General features: G+C 36.6%; 2 protein-coding genes across 4 annotated transcripts; both read right to left on the reverse strand.

Moving 5' to 3' along the window:
- Nucleotides 1-637: 637 nt before the first annotated feature.
- On the reverse strand, nucleotides 638-7,692 carry gpatch3 (G patch domain containing 3). Of its 2 annotated transcripts, none has more exons than XM_077221570.1 (8): nucleotides 6,431-7,692; nucleotides 5,032-5,375; nucleotides 4,756-4,866; nucleotides 3,787-3,961; nucleotides 2,291-2,350; nucleotides 2,040-2,161; nucleotides 1,737-1,864; nucleotides 638-958 (listed from the first exon to the last, which is right to left on the reverse strand). In XM_077221570.1, the coding sequence occupies exons 1-8, from the start codon at nucleotides 6,798-6,800 to the stop codon at nucleotides 772-774; spliced, it is 1,497 nt and encodes a 498-aa protein (XP_077077685.1). In that variant the 5' UTR covers nucleotides 6,801-7,692; the 3' UTR covers nucleotides 638-771. The 2 variants fall into 2 exon arrangements, with proteins under 2 accessions (XP_077077685.1, XP_077077686.1); XM_077221571.1 differs by having other exon boundaries at nucleotides 4,756-4,814; nucleotides 4,977-5,375; nucleotides 6,431-7,426.
- A 2-nt stretch (nucleotides 7,693-7,694) lies between these two features.
- smpd5 (sphingomyelin phosphodiesterase 5) lies at nucleotides 7,695-16,493 on the reverse strand. Of its 2 annotated transcripts, none has more exons than XM_077221568.1 (8): nucleotides 16,277-16,493; nucleotides 13,231-14,323; nucleotides 11,631-11,706; nucleotides 10,622-10,762; nucleotides 10,402-10,491; nucleotides 8,604-8,667; nucleotides 8,306-8,465; nucleotides 7,695-8,191 (listed from the first exon to the last, which is right to left on the reverse strand). In XM_077221568.1, exons 2-8 carry the CDS (start codon nucleotides 14,254-14,256, stop codon nucleotides 8,090-8,092), a joined length of 1,659 nt encoding a protein of 552 aa, XP_077077683.1. In that variant the 5' UTR covers nucleotides 14,257-14,323; nucleotides 16,277-16,493; the 3' UTR covers nucleotides 7,695-8,089. The 2 variants fall into 2 exon arrangements, with proteins under 2 accessions (XP_077077683.1, XP_077077684.1); XM_077221569.1 differs by having other exon boundaries at nucleotides 15,876-16,470.
- Between the last annotated feature and the right edge of the window lie 126 nt (nucleotides 16,494-16,619).

Genomic DNA, 16,619 nt, shown 5'->3' on the forward strand with positions numbered 1-16,619 from the left:
ATGCATTTGAATGGTAGTGTTGGATGTGACAGGAGGGCCTCCACTCCAGGGTAAAATATGATGAACAAGTCTGAGAATGTTCCACATATGGTTGAAAATACCATCAATTGGCCTAGAAAGATAACAGTCTGGGAGTCAAGACTATGAAAAGAGGAAGGATGCCCTCCCTTCACTGTTACACTCTGTATGGCTGCTGGCCTTTTCTTGCAAGAAAAAAAAAACCTCATCAAAGATAATTGGAAATGTTTGTCTCTTATTCAGTGATAGAATTTTATTTGCCACCACATTAGTATATATATATATTTTTTTAAATTTAGAATTTCTTTTAGAAGAAAATAAAATAGCAATAAAGATTATTAATAGTAATTTTGAGGGTGTATGATTATGGTTAGCAAACTAAAGCTTTTTAAAAAATAAATATGGATTTTTATTTGATTTTTTATAGAATATGACATTGCATTAATGATTTTTCATACATTTTCTTACATTGTCAATACTTTAGAAGGTAATTTCTGTAACACATCTAACATTTGTTCATACAACTGCATCTATGTATTAATGATGATGATGACGAAGACGACATCTACACATTCACATAAAAAGAGTGTAAAGATTATTCAGACAAAACCAAAATGTGTTTCATTCCTTTAAAAACTTTTAATACAGAAATTACAGAAACATTATTTACAGCTCTGTGTAAGAACATCCTTTGAAAAACAATAAATATCCAGTCTTTATAAAATGTTAGTGAATATCACTAGAAAACAGCGGTCATCTGGTGGAGTCAGTGCTGCCCGCTGGCCGCCAGAGTCTGTGCTTCATGCTGGTGCTTGGTTGACGTCGCAGGATTTCATCACCCTTATCAATGTCTTTAGGTTTGTCATAAATTGTTGATATATGAAATTCTTTTCTGGGTTTCTTAAGTGGAAGGAATGAGCTGAGCTTCTCTCCATGGTACCTGCAAGACATATGAAATTAAATCATTAGTCATAATATATCAGTCTAGACTAAATGTTGTCTACTGTAAGTCACAAAAATGTTGAGAAGAAATCCTTTAAGCGGCATTTAAGGATATAAAAGGATATATTACTAATGTAGATAAAAAGAAGTAATTTATAGACTTCCTACACCTTTTGACCAATACATTTTCCATGACTTTAATGAAGTTCGGATATGTTTTTTAGGATTTTATGGCTCATGTAGTATGATAGAGTGAGAATATGGAGTGGAAAAAACATCAATTTATTCAAAGATACAAACTAAGCAAAAATATGCAAAAAGTATATTTAGTTTTGTAAATCAATGAGATCTTTATAACGGACTACTAACATAAAAATGCATATAAATATCAGTCATTATTATCTGCCATCTCAGAAAGATGATATTTAAATGCTTAGTTTTATGATCAACATTTTGAAGTTTCAAAACATATAACGCAATACAACGATGATTGAGAGATGAACAAATAGACAGTCCTCAAAAGCCTGATGGATCATATTTGATACTTGCATTTGTACAAAATTAATAATGTATGGACTATCAAGTAAACCTACGTTGCTTCAATAAGTGTTCATCTTGAAATATTACTAACAATATAGAAGCTATTCTTATGTTTACTTCATAAAAATCAGTAAAGATGTAGAAAGTATGATCCATTCTGAATTAAGAATAGAAATAGGATATCATGTGTGAAGCGAATGAAAGCGGTGCATTAGATCCGTGAAGTCCACACTCACCCAAAGCCTCTCTTACAGTTGGGATGCTGTCCGTCGCTCTCTAAAGCATCCGTAATTCCCACCTGGCTGCTCCCGAGACTTTCTCCATCCTTCCAGCCCTGTTTCTCCATCACACGCCTGCCGAATCCCTACAACACACAACAGCTTTTAAGCACAGATCCTTTTAAAATGTTTCATGATTTCAAGTGCGACTAACGGTACAAAAGTAACGAGTGCTTTTAAACACTGAAATTGGTAAGTGAAGAACTATCACTAGTCTAGCCTTGTGAGTTACTGAGCGGTGGATTATAAAAACATCCAAACCTTTGTAAACCTCTCAAAGTTGCCGATTTTTTGTTGGCGTCCCGGCAGCCCGTCCAGACCCTCCCGGAGTCTCCTTTCAGAGCGCATGCGCACGTAATCTCGGGAGTCCATGTCGCCGCCGTCTGAGGAGAAACAGTACACAGTAATGCATTGTGTTTGACGTCATGTAAACAGGACTCAGGTGTTGTCAGCCTTTAATTGCGTTGGGTTTAAATCAAAGCAGTCATAACTATCTAATCATGAAGATTTACCTTGGTCATAATAGACGCTCATATCCACGTCCCAGTCGTCTGCTGTTTGTTCATCGAAATCTGTGAACAATCAAAGGGGAAAGATGAGCAACATAGATTAAAAAACAGTTTCTATCCAAAAGCGATAACAGCACTAAACACAGTGCAGTAAATGCAGTATTAGGAGATGTATCGTGTATTGATCTGTTGTGTATGAAGAGATATGCGTTTTAATTTTCTACTGAGGATTTTTATTTTATTTATTTATTAATTTTATTTTTACTTTGTTTAATGTTGCACTGATTAGATTGCATCCAATTTCGTTGTACAGTACATGTATAATGACAATAAAGGTTCTATTCTATTCTATTCTATTCTATAAGACTGAATAATGCATGTGTGCTGGCAATAATGATGCACACCGAAACATCTTTTCCTATACAATAAGGATGGCCTTGTTAAACTTGGTTAAACTATTTCACTACACAGATCAGGTTTAGTCAAAAATGCTAGAATAACTTGTGACAGTCTTGGTTGGTAGAATCACTAAATTACAAAATCAGGTCATAATGTTTTAGCAAAAGTGTTTTCAGCAAAAGTTACTTCTGTTACTGTCACAAAGCTGCAACCTGATTAGAAAAAGTGCCATCCAAATACAACATGAAGAATAATTGCATTGCAGAAAACAGAAAACTTGATAATTGTAAAAATAAACAAACAAACAAATACATTTGTTTATGAGTTTCCTGTATTGTACTATTATTGAAAATTATTAACCTAATTTACATAATTTTATTATTGATTATATTGTACACATGATAAATGCAAATATAAAATCATAAAATTTTAATTTATGGAAAATAAATTATTTTCTTCTAACTATTTTATAACCACTTTATAGTACAACTGTAATGATTATAATATTAATGATTATATTGTACACATGATAAATGCAAATATAAAATCATAAAATCTTAATTTATGGAAAATAAATTATTTTTTTCTAACTATTTTATAACCACTTTATAGTACAACTGTAATGATTATAATATTAATATTTAGTCTTTATTTCTTCATTTATCAAACATTAAACAATTAAGCTTTTATTTTGGCGGGTTGCCAGCAAATAAATATAAAACAGAGCCATTCTGAGATACTAAAATACTGTATTATGAGTTGCATGCGTGTAATTGAACACAGTGCTTCACTCATGGATGTATTTATTTGTTATATATATATATATATATATAGTATATGAAGAAAATTATATATTATCAAAAATATAAATGTAAACTATAATTTTTTTTCAGGGTCAATGAAAAATTTTTCAGCCCAAGTTGAAATCTGATCTACTGGGTCAACAGGGCTCCTTAATTTATTCTTTCAATATGAACTCATACAGCTCCAGACGCAGCACATCTCATAAAGTTAAGATTATAATACACTGGACCTACTCAGCTATTTTATTAGAACTTAGGCAGGAAGTTTCATCAACCAAAACTGTTTGCCAATGTTACCTCCTTCTTCCTCGTGCCAGAACTGAGCGTCTGTGTAGAAGACGAGGCCCGATCCGCCCTTCTCCCACTTGAGCTCGATCTCCTCCTCATAGAGCCTCTCTTTGGAGCGCTCCTGGCTGGTGACATCATCGTGGAGGGCCTCGTGACGCTCCCACTCCTCACAGCGGTCATCGTCCTGCGGAGAGCACACATTCAACATGCAGATATTCAACACCAAATATTATACATCTGGCTGCAAAAACATTCATCAGCAAATCAAAGTCCCTGTAAATAACTCGCATTGGGGCTGTACGATATTGTAAAAACCAACAATGCAATATTTATTTTTTCTGCAATTACAAAAATGGTTTACTCTTTACAAAAACCGTCTTTCAGTAACCAAAAAAGTTTAAAAAAATATCTCTTGTGTTTTCACAGGCCACATTCCCACTGTTTTTGACCAATTCAATATGACTATAAAATAAAAATAATTATAAAGATATTATTTTGACTATTATTAAATAAAAAATATTAAACAAAATTAGAAATATATTCTAATAATATCATTGAACTGTAAAATAAAAAGTACAACTGTAAAAATTACAATACTAATATTTAGTCTTTATTTCTTCATGTTCAAACATTAAACCATAAAGCTTTTATTTTGGCGGGTTGCCAGCAAATAAATATAAAACAGAGTCATTCTGAGATACTGAAATACTAGTATTATGAGTTGCATGTGTATAAAGGAACATCTTCACTAATGCTTCACTCATGGAGGTATTTATTTAATATATATTTATTTAAATAAAATGATTATTTATGTAAATAACTTGTTTAATTAAATGACTATTTCATATATATATATATATATATATATATATATATATGCGTGTGTGTATGTCTAAATTAAAACGGATATATTTATTTAATTAAATAGCAGCCTGCGCGGTTTGAAAATCTTCAACATATCGGCCAGCCCTAACTCACATCATCAGGGCCTGACAGCTCCTCTTCACTTCCTGCTTCCTGTGACTCTTGATTGCCAGTTGAAGTGGGCGTGTCCTCATCTCCTGTTAGTGTGGTTGTGGGCGTGTCCTGGTCTCCTGTCTGTGTGGTTGTGGGCGTGTCCTGGTCTCCTGTCTGTGTGGTTGTGGGCGTGTCCTGGTCTCCTGTCTGTGTGGTTGTGGGCGTGTCCTGGTCTCCTGTCTGTGTGGTTGTGGGCGTGTCCTGGTCTCCTGTCTGTGTGGTTGTGGGCGTGTCCAGGCCCCCGGGGCCCGAGATCTCCACTCCTCCCGCCGTGAAAACGCTCTCCTCTGCAGACCTCACGACTGTGCTGTTGTAGTACAGATATGGCACGTTGCCGTAGCGCCGATTCGAGCCCGTCTTGGGAAAAGTGAGACCCAGCTTGCGGATGAGGCGCGGCGGCAGGCGACAGGACTGAATGAGCTCAAGGAAAACAGTCACAGGGGTCCCGACGTTTCCCGATGGCATGAGGGAGGGCGGATTGAGCTCCGGAAGGCCCTTGAGGTCAGTCATGGTGAAATGCTCTGATTGGGCAAGGTGGCGTCTCATCTCAATCTTTGTCTTGTAGGGGAATGAATTATGATCTAGAAATAGAGATACAATATGATGATTATCTGCTCATGCAACAATCAGATGGGTATCACATTGAGCACTGTAGGGATTTTAGACAGATTATAAGAGACATTTCAAACTGTGTGACCCTTATCAATAATTCCCATTTTCCCTTTGCAATTTAATACCATCAGACGGTTCATGTTCACCCTTAAACAACTTCACAAAAATGCACAAGAATCTTTGTTTATTTTATCTCACATGGTCATTAAGGGCCCTTTCACACCTACCTTGTTTGGTCCGGACTTTTCAGTTTGGTCCGAATCAAAATTGCAGGTGTGAAACCTCCCCCGGACCACGGTCCGGACCAAACAGATTAAATTTGGTCCGACGAAAAGAGGTAGTCTCGGTCCGGATCAAACCCGGATTAAACCAAAAAGTAAAAAACAACTTTTTATATCACACAAATATTTTTATTTATTTTAATTATAAAAATAATGCTGTAAACAGCATGATAAAAATTAATTGATGATGAAAAAAATATATTTTTATTTGAATTATTAAATTGTGTATTTTTATATATAAAATGTAAATATTAAATGAAAAATGACATTTATATATATTATTTTAATAATAAGAAATTATAACTGTAAAGATAAAAAATAAATATTCATTTATGAAAAAATGCATTTACATTATTTACCATTTTCATTTTTAAAAATAAATAAATATACAATGATTAATCTTAATTTATGAAAAATGACATTTATATGTTCTTAATTTTAATTATAAAAATATCTAAATGTAAATATAAAATATTCTAAATATCATTCAATCTTAATTTATGAAAAATTGAATTTATTACTTTTTACGTTTAATTATAAACATTATAAAAAAGTTAATTTTATAATTTGTGTGTGTGTGTGTGTGTGTGTGTGTGTGTGTGTGTGTGTGTGTGTGTGTGTGTGTGTGTGTGTGTGTGTGTGTGTGTGTTAAGGCCAGTGAGAAGTAGAAATTTTAACACTGGTTGTACAATCCAAAACATCGTATTAATAAGGTGGAACTTTTATTTTGAAAGGTCACTCACCGGCCTGCTCTGAGACTTTAACTCTCCGAATCAAACATTTTCTCCGCAGGCAGTTTCCTTTAGAGTCGATCCACTGGTTCCCTGAATACATCTTCATGAATCTGTCAGATTCCTGTGAGCGAACCGACACCACACAACAACACAAACCCGGTTGTTTCCCACCAGGACCGTCGGAACCCTCCGTCCGCTCGCTGACTCCAGCATCTGCTGCGGGAATCTGCACACGAACCTCCGGACGATGGCGATAATGGAAACACACGAATCCTTTACTCTCTATAAACTGGCTGAAATAGTTCCTCAGGTCTGCGGATCGGAGCCGGGCCGGAATGTTGTTTACAACGAAATACGTCGCCTCTTCCGACGCCTCCATATTTGTAAAAGTGAAGCCAGAATTCACTCACGTCTCTGGTACACCACGCAGTTGTTGTTTCAAAATAAAAGTCAAAACAAAACTTTTAAAATATAACGCACAGTATGTTGAGATTTTAATTAACACCGTTTTAGGCTATGTTTGTAATCTCCTAATAAGTAGGCTAACTTTTTATCCCATAATTGTGACAAAAAAGTAGTGCTGTCAAATCGAATCGATTATATATCGAATATTTATATATATATATTTACACATATTACACCCACAAACTTTTATGTTAGTTGCGATCAATTTGACAGCACTAATATACAGTAAATAAAAAAAATATACTTTAAATGTCATAATAAAGATAGTCAGAAACTGGGTTCAATTATTCTATGCATTACACCAATTTTTTTTAAAAAGAACATTTGTGAGTGTTCATATATTTGTAAATTCTAGATTTTAAATAAAACATTTCAAAGATGTTCATACAAGAAAGTATCCAAGTCCAGTACATGGATACTAGCAAATGATTATACTGTGGTGCTTTGATTCACACTATTACACTGTAACATATTTGAATACTATGGTATTTAAACCGAATAAGCATTTGGCAAAAAGCTTTTATCCAAAGTGACTTACATTGCATTTCAAGGTATGATTTTTTTTTAAATGTAAATAAAAGTAGGTCATGTACATTTATTATTTCTGACAAGAAAAAATAGCATTTGAATTGAATTCTCTTGGCCTGGTATTTTCTGAAATTCAAAACAACATCAGGATTGATCTGGATTAAATCGGAGTTAAAAGCCTCAATTTTCAGAAAACTGATATGCTCATAATACAATAATACCTCTTTTCAGAGAGAACTGCAACAAAACACCTCAGAAAAAAGTGTCAAGAGACGCATGATATGGAAAAAAAAATCTACCTTTTTATTAAAATATATTTCCAATATCATTTCTGTGTTGTCATGAAAAAGTGTCATTAAAAAAAAAAATTTAAACTGTGTGTGTCATATCTATCCACATTACTGGCACAGTACAGAGAGGATATGCATAGGAAAGAGAGACAGTGTCAGAACTATTGCTTTGTTCAAATAGTGATCCATATAGTGATATTTGGTGTTTTCTCCACATGTCAAGCATTTAAAAATGATAGGCAATGTTATTCCAAACCCATATGAGGGTGAATAATAATAATTTTTTGGCTGAACTATTCCTCTAAAGTATTCATTACTTTACTTATAGATATTTTAAAGTGTCAGCAGCAGTCTGGTCCACTAGAAAGCACACGGGCTGATATCTTTACATCTCTTCTGAATCCAGAGACACAGAGAGTCTAAAGCCCACAGGAATGTGGTCCGTCAGTCCAGCCAGCTGAGTCACGTATGTAAACTCTTCCACATCCTACACGGGAAAAAAGACAACGATTTTAATACTCCAGAACATAATTTTTACTAAAGTACTTTTACGGCAAGTGTATTGCAAGCACAAACATGTCATTCTTAGCAAGAAACGCACCGTTTTGCAGTGACTGGCGACGGCGCTCTCTCGATACAGAAGGTAATCGATCCGTCGACCCACCCAGGGTTGATCCGGCTCAGGATAAACCAGAGGAACACCGTCGACCGGCACCGGCGGAGACAAATAGTCCTTACGCAGTTCTTCACTTTCCAAAGTTCTACAGAGAAGATCAAGGTTACAGAACGCTCTGACTGAATCAAAACCTGTTCAAACTATGCAGATTTCCCTATGCTATGCTTCATTTCATCATAAACTTTATATGTATATTTCAAGTGTGTGTATATCCATATCTCACCGCTGCAGGTTGTCTGGAGTCCTCATGTTCTCATTATAGAGTGTTGGCTGTTCCAACAGGGTTCCTACGAATAAAAGCACAAGTTTTTTGTGTTTAAATATTTTTAATTGGAATTTCACAAACTATGTACACTTTTTAAATTGCATGCGACATGCAAAAACTATAAGTGTATAATACAATAAAGAATGAAAAGAAACAACATCCTAATTGTAATACCCAAATTAAAGTGGAATAAAATAAATAAATAAAAAAAGATTTTATTTAACCACAGAATATCTGAAACAGCCACTTTCCACTCCAAAATGTACGTTCATTTCACAAAGCGTGTTCAAATGTGCTGGTATTAAGATGAGTTTTGGATCGGATCACAAGTAGGTGACACTAAATACAAGTGTAAACGGGGTGTAAAACTTTTTGACCGTGTCCAATTTTGACCGCTTCCAGAAGTAGTTGAAAACACATTCGACTGAATTGCTGTCGTAGTGTAAACGCTCATGTGGTCGAATGTGTTCAAACAGCCACAAAAGACCGTCTAGTCTCCGCCAACTGACCTAATGCACAAACATTATGATAAGAGCTCTAGCCAGACGGGATTTAAACTTTGTCGGCTGAAGATCCAAGTTTGGTTTGATGAAAAATGTACCAAGCACAATGTTCTCTCACCATCCCTGATTCCTAACACACACTCACAGCGTTCAGCTGGTCTTGTGGCTGTCAGAGCAGAAACGAAAGCTGATGCTCATTATGTTTTGTCTCTGTGTGCGTTCATATGTAAGTTACTCGAGCTTATTTTGTCCATTAGATTGAAAGATCTGAAGAAGCCCATACATTAACCACCCATAGACCGTCTCCTCGAAGAAATCAGGATAGAAGTGGTTGAAAGTGGACAAAAGAGACGGATTAAAACACCAGGTGTAAACGGGTATGTGTCTCCCTCGTCTACTTGTGATCCGATCAAACAAAACGCATCTTAAAGGGATAGTTCACCCAAAAATGAAAATTCTGTCAGTATTTACTCTCCCTCATGTTGTTCAACCCCGTAAGACCTTCGTTCATCTTCGAAACACGAATTAAGATATTTTTGATTAAATCTGAGAGCTGGATCACTCCTCCATAGTCTTCTAAGGGATTGAAACTTGTTCCCCGAAAAGTTATTAAAGACATTGTTAAAATAGTCCAAGTGACTACAGTGGCTCAATCTTAAGTTTATCAAGCGACGAGAATACTTTTTGTGCGCAAAACCCCCCAAAAATAACGACTTTATTTCAACTATTCATTTCCTTCTCTGTGGGCCTTGAGTCAGTTCACTAGTGTAATAGCGTAAGCTTCTATTGTTATACGTCACACGCATCACACACATGACCAGTGTCGGCCAATAGTGAGCCTACTTGTGACGTAGCTCTACGCTATCACACAACATTAACTGACTAGAGGCCAACAGAGAAGGAAATGAATAGTTGAAATAAAGTCGTTATTTTTGTTTTTTTTGCGCACAAAAAGTATTCTCGTCGCTTGATAAACTTAAGATTGAGCCACTGTAGTCACTTGGACTATTTTAACAATGTCTTTAATAACTTTTAGGAGAACAAGTTTCAATCCCTTAGAAGCCTATGGAGGAGTGATCCAACTCTCAGATTTAATCAAAAATATCTTAATTCGTGTTTCGAAGATGAACGAAGGTCTTACGGGGTTGGAACAACATGAGGGAGAGTAATTACTGACATAATTTTCATTTTAGGGTGAACTATCCCTTTAATACCAGGTGTAAACAGGCCTAAGAAGCAAACGAGAGCGTTACCGATGACCCAGGGCTTCTCTTTCCCGGGTCCAGCTCTGCAGGGGTCTGTATATTCCTCAAACACACTATGACTTTGCTCCAACCTGTCATCTAGTAAAAAAATGGGTGAAATACATACGAAAATGCTGATTTAATGAGGCATTTTTTTCTAAACTTCCTTTGCATAAATATTGATCATTAATCAAGACGTACAGTGTGTGGCGTGTTGTTCAGTACATACCAGGGGAGCAGTTGTCGAAGTTGAAATCCCCACAAAGCACGTCAAACATCACCAGTTCATCTTCTCGCCTGGTCACTGCTTGAAACTCACTGATCCACTTGGTCAACATGTTAAGCTGCTCAAAGCGTATCTCTCCATCCCCTGATCAAACACCAGAAATGTCTTAATATTTGATATTCTTCAAAGCATATTATTATACATATTTGTGCAATTAGACTATTTGCAATTATTAGTAGGACAATTATAATCTGTACATGATTCAAACTGACGGCAAAACAATTATACTTAAGTATTCAAAAAACAATCTGTCTTGACCGCTGGGATTCTAGACAATTTAATTTAATTGGATTACATTACACTAAATATCCAAAAATGTATATTTTGTCATTATTTATTCATCTTTGTTTTGTTCCAAACCTGCATTTGAGATCTGAGTTATTTGGTGCAAGTGATTTAATTTTATTTAAAGCTATCATATGGCTTCTAATATAAAACACAAGTTATATGGATATAGATGGACTACTGTTATGATGCTTTTATGGCACTTTAATGGTGTTTTTGTCCTTTTTGGAGCGGGCATGGTCATATGAACTATTGTTGTTCATATAGCCATATGTCATATAAACTGTTGTTCTCTAGCTTGAGTTTGTGAGTTTATTAAAAGCTAATAATGAATTAAATCATGAAAATTTACATTTTTATTGTTTTATAAATTAATTAATTCAATAATAAAAAATTTAAAAATCTGCATGTAATGTCAGCATTAACCGACACCAGAGAACTGTAAATATAAGTAATTGTTGAAATATTATAAAATCTCAGGTAGACTTCAAGTAGGCTAAATATGTCAGTTCAAAGGAGTTTGAGACTCCCTGCTTTATAAAGTAAGACAGTATAAATAACAACATACAGGTTTGGAATGACATGATGGTGAATAAACAAACACAAATATTTATTTTATAGGTGAACAATTTCTGTAGATGCATCATAACAATAACAACACACTTGCCTTCAGGAGCGTGCAGATGAGTGCAGTTAATATACCCAACCATTTTCCTTTCCCCTTTTTGTAACCCTATCTCCACCTTGTGAGAAAGTAATATGGTTTAGGCACACTTTTTAGTATAGTTAGTTTAAGGCCCCGATATACTTCAAGCAAAATAGAAGAACAAACTGGTGTCACATAATTTTGAACAAAATCAGGTAAAAATTAAGTTTGTTTTAGGAGTTCGAAACAAATTCAAAACTTTCGAACTACCATTGGTCCGTGGCAATTACATAATAGGTGGGTGTGGCTCTGAGGCCCCGCCTTCTTCGGCTCATTTCTTCTGTTCAGTCCAATGAGGTCAGAGGCAAGTAAAAACATGAACACACAGGAGAGCTGCTTTATAAATTACTTATTGAGAGGAAAGCGTGCAGCACATATTTACAAAACATGACCTGAGCGGGGCTAATTTGCATATTCATAGAACCGCGTATTGCATATTCATAGAACCGCGTATACTAAAAGAGACACAAAAAACTTTTAAATATGTAATTTTGTTGAACCATAATAAGTTTTATAAATTTAAAACTAATTGAAATGAATTATTGAAATTAACTAATTGAAATTAATTGACTAATTAAATTATTGACTACAGGGGGACTTTAAGGAAACATTGCATTTTGTCATTTAACAAATATTTTGGGAACATGTTTAATGTCCTATGAACATTCTGAAACAAGTAGTAACATTTAAAAAATGTTAGACGAACATTTCAGAGAAAAAAGTTGTAAAGTTGTCAAAAAAGCAATGAATAAATAACAGTTTTGTGCTAACGTTTTGAAATCATTATTAAAGACTAGATAACATTCTATTAAAGCATTAGTTCACCTCAAAATGAAAATGTCCTAATAATTTATTCACCCCAATGCCATCCAAGATATCCATGTCTTTCTTTCCTCAGTGGAAGAGAAATTAAGTTTTTTTTTAAGGAAAACATTTCTGGATTTTTCTTTGAATTATGGACTTCAATGGCAACAACTGTTTTGAAGTCCAAATCAATGCAGTTTCAAAGGTCTTTGAGGTGCTTCAACGGGCTGTGCACGATCGCAGCTGAGGAAGAGGGTCTTATCTAGCGAAACGATAGGTCATTTTCAAAAAAAATATATATATACTTTTTAACTTCAATTGTTCGGATTGAGCTGATCTGCAACGCGCCGGGAACTACGTCATCACGTTGAAAGGTCACGCTCGATGTCTCCGGCGCTGGCGGAAGTACCGCCCCACTGTTTACAAAGCGACCAATACAATTTGAACTATCCTCCTTCGCACGGTCGCTTTGTAAACAGTAGGGCGGAAATTTTCATTTTGAGTTGAACTAATCCTCTAACGTTACTGGAAGAATGTTTGTTCATAACTTTGAGAGAACCTTCCCAAAATATTAGCCAAAACTCTGAGAACGTTCCCAGTTAGCTGGGATAGCGCTGCTCAGGTATTTTGAACTTCTTTTTACCCCCTAAGCGAAGAACGAAAAAGAACTTAGCTGTAAGTTTACCGGGGCCTTTCATTTCCAAACCTATATATAAAACATTCTAGATCAGCAGCAATATTAAACTGAATGCTGTACCTTTACAGCCAGCAGGCCTTTGGCAGCCAGTGCGTCCTCTCCTCGGCTGTTAGGAAAGCTGCGGTACTGAGCCTCCATCACGGGATAGCGACTGGCCAGGAACAAACCACTGTTAAAAAACTTGAAAGTTGAGCACGTTCCAGGAGGCTGGCAGGCGTAAACGCCAACGTCATAGAGAACATGTTCATAGAGCGGCCCGAGAGCCTGTGTGAGCTTCAGAGCGGCTCTCTTATCGAAAACCTCCTGGAGGCAAACTATATCCACAGAGGACGGGAACAAATTGGACACTTCCATTAGCATGTCGCCGTCTCTTAAGGAACGAGGCGGATGCTTGTGCTGCTTGGAGTTCTGGTTACAGTTGGGTTTGGGAAGCTGCTGCTGGTTTGGGCCATTGGTTTCATCCGCTTCAGTCCCGTCCTTCTGACCTGTGATGGAAAAGTCTACAGATCCGTACGAAGACGGGGTCGGTTGCGGCATCAAACTACTGGACGGGGTAATGGTGCCGCAGCTACTCGGAGAATCTACGAAAATACGGATGTGCGGGCGAGTGACACCCTGCACGATGCTTTTCCCGATGATTGACGCGCGCCGTTGCGAATGCCCGAGGTTGTTGAAGCGCGCTACGCCGTCGGGCAACAGGCACAGGTTGCCTGTCAGAAACCCAAAACTGATCTTCTTCGTCTCCTCCCATCTAGAATTACGATCCTCCATGTGAACGCTCGGCACCTGATGGCGGTACGAGAACGGCCGGCGTACGGCCTGGAGTGGAGCCCATAGTACGAATCCCAGGAGGGCAAATGGTGTGAAAAGTAGAAACAGGATGAAGAACAAGACGGAGCCAAAGACGAGCTTAAGAGGGTGGAGGTAGCACTCCTGTTCGCGCCTCAGCACGCGCTCCAGACTGGTGGAGACGCAGACGGCGAGGAGACGGTCCAGGAACCAGAAACACGGGAAGATGAGACTCCATCCTACAGCATGGAGACCTTCCAGAAAACAGTTGGGGAAAGGCGACTCTCTTAAAGACATGCCTCAGCGCCGCACGCCACGGAAAGAAGCCTTCTCATCTCAGATCTTCCACATAACCACTCGAACTCTGTGGCAAAATTACAAATAAGGTGAAAGTGTTAGAACGTTTGCAACGTTTGGAAAGTGAAAAGCTATATATTTACCAAATCAACTAGTCAGTGGATTGTATGAACCAGGGTTATTATTGTTAAAGGAATAGTTCACCCAAAAATGTGGCTGTTGCCAGAAGCCAGTGATTATTTTAAATATGGATATATTTCTTACGAAAAACTTTCTTCAAAAACTCGGGCACTATTCAAAGTCATTACAAAGAGCCAGGATTTTATTTAATATAACTCTGATTGTGTTTGGCTGAAAGAAGAAAGTCATATACACCTAGGACGGCTTGAGGGGGGAGTAAATTATGGGATAACTTCCATTTTAGGGTGAACTATTCCTCAAACTACATCTAAAACCATAAAAATATAAAAGTTAATTGAAATAAAATATAATAAAATAACTCTGAACCAAGGTTATTATCATTAACTAAAAATATTTTTTAAAAATGTATTTGAAATAAAATAAACATTAACTAAAATATAAAAAAAAGTATTTTATTTCAGCTAGCTGAACAAGTATTTTCCGTTTTAGTTTAAGTACTAAAATTACTTAATGACAAAAGGACAAATAAAAATGACAAAAACTTTAACTCAAATTGAAAATGGAAAATGTTAATAAAATATTTGAATATTCAAATATTAAAAACAGTATCTCAATGATACTAAAATAACTCTTTCACACAGCAGTCAAAACTTCAGACACACTGACTATTTTCCATGTTAGAATAATATTAAATATTCAAAATATTTATAAAAACTAAAATAACACTGGCTTGAACAACACGCACTAACTAGTCTGTGGTAATGAAAGCCTAGAAAAATAAAGCTAAAATGCTCTCAGAGAAGCTGACAACATTTCTATACACCTAGTCATTTAGTGGATGGCTTTTGACAATCCCTTTTCTTTTCAATGCATTTGTTCTGTGAATGGTTCCTTTGACAAACACAATAATCTCCACTCAGCCTGTTGAACAGGAGAAACATGCTTTCATAACCTTTGGTTAGAATTTATTTCCCTTTGCGTTCAATGAAATGTTTCAGTTCTCAACGGGTGGTTTGTTCTCAAATTGTAGATCATAAATCTTTTACATTTATGCATTTAGCAGAATTACATACATTTCCAGGGAATGGAACCCATGACCTTGGCGTTAAATGTAAAAACAAATGTATAATGCAAAAACAAAAACACCTCCTTCTGCTCCAAAATTGTGTTTCTTCAATTGCTCGACATTTCACAACTGTCTGTATCCAATATCACCCAGGTATCATGGGATATGTCCGAGTCATATGGTTTCTGAATGAGGGAACTCACCCATAAAAATGTTGTCAGCAAAACAGCACTTCCAATAACTACAACAGGATACTATGACATGTATAAGAGATAAATATCAGAGGATCATGGTGCATTTCTGCCACCAGCCCTGGTTAATTCGTGAATATGTACTGCAGAAACAGTAGTATACTATAGTATGACAGTTTGCCATCCATGAGCCAATAGTACATTAGAGATTAGAGACTTACAGTGGCAGGGATCTTCTGTTGACCGCATACTCAACTGGATTAATACCTATTGATATATCGATCGAGAGCATTTACGACACTGATATGATCTAATGCATAGTGATGAATAATGAAATCAGATGCATGTAATTGCACTGCAGGGAACAGGTCAAAACATGCACTGGATCTAATGCAACATCGATAAACTCCACACGTGTGCTGACGTCATCCTGCATCTGCGCGACATTATCATATTATAATTGTAGCCTATTCTCTCTCTCTCTCTCTCTCTCCCTCTCCAGTCTAAACCCTGTTACGGCTTTCTTTAATCGACCCACAGTCACGTGTCACTAGTGACCAGATCCCGGTTAGCAGGGCGGAAATGGCAGCAGTCGCGAGCTGATAAAGTTTACCTGTCTTACCTGACTCTGTTTGTGGCGCGCGACAGGCTTTGCTTTGAACATGAGCTTATGTTGCGGTCAGTCCGTGTATTGGACACCTTTCTGATTCAGTGAATCCGATTCATCCGTCTCTCTGCTCTGCTGCTTGTGTTCCTCCAGCGGTTTCTACACGCACGCATACAGTATAGTAGGTCATGCGCGCGCTCGTCCACATCCCCGTGTGTGCGCGCACTTCCGCAAAGCCCTTCTGCTGAAATTTGTTTATTTTTGGGGGGGGATGTTTGGGAATATGTTGGTGTTACTGCTTTACAATACATACAGTATATGTTGACATGTCAAAGCTTGAATTTACATTTTCTCATTT

This window comes from Siphateles boraxobius, unplaced genomic scaffold (assembly GCF_051911475.1).
Source record: "Siphateles boraxobius isolate OS27281-9 unplaced genomic scaffold, OSU_SipBor_1 84, whole genome shotgun sequence".
NCBI lineage: Eukaryota > Metazoa > Chordata > Actinopteri > Cypriniformes > Leuciscidae > Siphateles > Siphateles boraxobius.